This window comes from Amborella trichopoda, chromosome 7 (genome assembly GCF_054954075.1).
Source record: "Amborella trichopoda isolate Santa Cruz 75 chromosome 7, AtrichopodaSantaCruz75HAP2 v2.0, whole genome shotgun sequence".
Classification (NCBI taxonomy): Eukaryota; Viridiplantae; Streptophyta; class Magnoliopsida; order Amborellales; family Amborellaceae; genus Amborella; species Amborella trichopoda.
Window position 1 is genome coordinate 3,696,075 of NC_142342.1, and position 2,197 is coordinate 3,698,271.

Genomic DNA, 2,197 nt, shown 5'->3' on the forward strand with positions numbered 1-2,197 from the left:
TCTTGTAGCTATTGGCGGTATATCTAATTATCACTACAATTAATGAGCAGCCAACCCTCTACAAATCTAGCATTTGAAAACCTAGTTTCTTAAATGCAAGCTTGAGAGAGCTTGAGGGAGAGAATCAAGTACAACAAGAGAGAGAGAGAGAGAGGCACCACTATAACCACAATTTTTTTATTTTTTTATTTTTTTGGAGTAGATTAGTGGAGAATATAGGCTCCTACCCATTTTTAGAAATATTTAGTGGTTTTCAAATGTGTCAGGGGGAATAAAAACCTAGACGGATAGCTTTTCATAGGCTCAAATAGTGCTGCCACCACAATCACGACCTCAACCCCATTCCCAATCACATAAATATTTTCACTAACCATTTTGATTGATTCCAATATATATATATATAGAGAGATACAAGTGGGGAGAAAAGAAAGCAGAGGATTAAGTACTGTCATCCAAGCCATTGATCATTTATTTAGTGCACATACACATAGAGATCACCACTTAGGCTCAATACTTAGAGCATACACTATATTTATATATGGTTTGTATTGACACTTATTTAGGGATAGGTTTCTCTCTCTTAACTTGCATTGGCCAGGAGCTTCATCCCTGCTTGACAATGGCCTGGAAGGCTGCAAAGGAAATAGTTAGGGCCTTTCTTCAAAGTGACTTTGTCATTTCCACTGGTTGCTGGTTTGCTATTACTTGGGGCCTTGCAACTCCTATAAGCTGCTGCATTTACTGGTACCACGTTGTGTTGTCCTTGGTTATAGTTAAACACTAAAAGGAAAAATGGATTGAAATGGTTAGCATCAGTGTCTTGAAAATTGCGTGCCCGAATTACTATTAGTGTGCGAAGACTCGGCCGAGTCCACGTGGATTTGGACACACCCGAGTAACTATGCTTTGCCCTATGGGTGAGGCCAAGTTTCCTTGAGTTGCACGTACAACTCGGGGATATTAAAACATTTAAAAAAAATCTAAAAAGTAATAAAAAAGAGAGATTGATCTATCATTTTTTGTGTACGATTTAGATGTTTTTGGCATGGTGAGTGATTTTTTTCCATAAATCCCTATTTTTTATATTTTACCCTATATATAGAAAACCAATGAAATCTTTTAAGATTTGAAATTGAATTTTAGAGGGATTCCTAAAAGTTCAAAATACGATTTCCAAAGTATTTGAAATATTTATAATAAAATTTCATTTTTTACTGTGTAAGAGTATTTTATGATAAATAATTTTGGCAAACTAAATTATAGGTCCACCATTAGATATCGTTGCTATATATATATATATATATATATATATATATATATATATATATATATATATAAAGAGAGAGAGAGTATATTTAGATGAAGATAGCAAAACAAACTCTCATTAGATATATATAGAGAGAGAGTATATTTAGATATAGATAGCAAAACAAACTCTCATTAGATATATAGAGAGAGAGAGTATATTTAGATAAAGATAGCAAAACAAACTCTCATTTGGTATTAGAGGAAACTTAATCTCTCTTTTCTGCTCTTAATGTGAGTGTGTTTGTGTGTGTGAGAGAGAGGGAAGGTGATCTTTTCTCCTCCTAATGTGGGTATGTGTGTGTGAGAGAAAGAGTGTGGTTTAAGAGAGAGAGAGATCTTTTCTTCTGTTATTGTTTGATGAGAGAGAGAGAGAGAAAATGTTTAACCTAGACTTTTAAAGAGTAAAGAAAGAGTTTGTGTGTAACCTAGAGTATCTCCAGCAACAAAATCTTTGCCATCAGCCCAGTCAGTGTAGGAAACTGAGAAGCCCCAGCCATTAGAATCACCAACCACATGAGTTGTGGAACCATGAATGGCAGTAGAGCACAAGGCAATCAAGAGAGAGAAACACAACACCTTCATGCAACTACCTCTTCCACTGGCCATTGTAAAGAGGGTTAGTGAACCAAACAAGTGCAATATAAGCTCTGTCTTGCTTGATGGTGGAGAAAGGCATGCTGTTCTCTTGTTTATATAGAGAGAGAAAGATAAGGGAAGGGTTGCTATCAACTAACTTGGTGCTTCCTTTGTAGATTTGTTGATTTTTTTTTTATTTTTTATTGGGGAGTAATAGAAGGTCCATCCGTATGGTTAGATCATATTTCCACTAGGTGGTAGCACCCTCTATCGTGTTGTGGTTTTTAATCATTCTGTACCACCTACGGATATT

General features: G+C 35.5%; 1 protein-coding gene across 1 annotated transcript; it reads right to left on the reverse strand.

The window, feature by feature from the left end:
- Positions 1-360: 360 nt before the first annotated feature.
- LOC18447200 (basic blue protein) lies at positions 361-1,968 on the reverse strand. The gene is made up of 2 exons (XM_006857301.4): positions 1,734-1,968; positions 361-780 (listed from the first exon to the last, which is right to left on the reverse strand). Exons 1-2 carry the CDS (start codon positions 1,912-1,914, stop codon positions 581-583), a joined length of 381 nt encoding a protein of 126 aa, XP_006857363.1. The 5' UTR covers positions 1,915-1,968; the 3' UTR covers positions 361-580.
- Between the last annotated feature and the right edge of the window lie 229 nt (positions 1,969-2,197).

Excerpts from the sequence above, each read along its gene's own strand:
- LOC18447200 (XM_006857301.4), bottom strand. The coding sequence starts at position 1,914 with ATGGCCAGTGGAAGAGGTAGTTGCATGAAGGTGTTGTGTTTCTCTCTC. Across the intron at positions 781-1,733 it reads TGTTGCTGGAGATACTCTAG|TGTTTAACTATAACCAAGGA; the intron begins GTTACACACAAA and ends TTTTCCTTTTAG.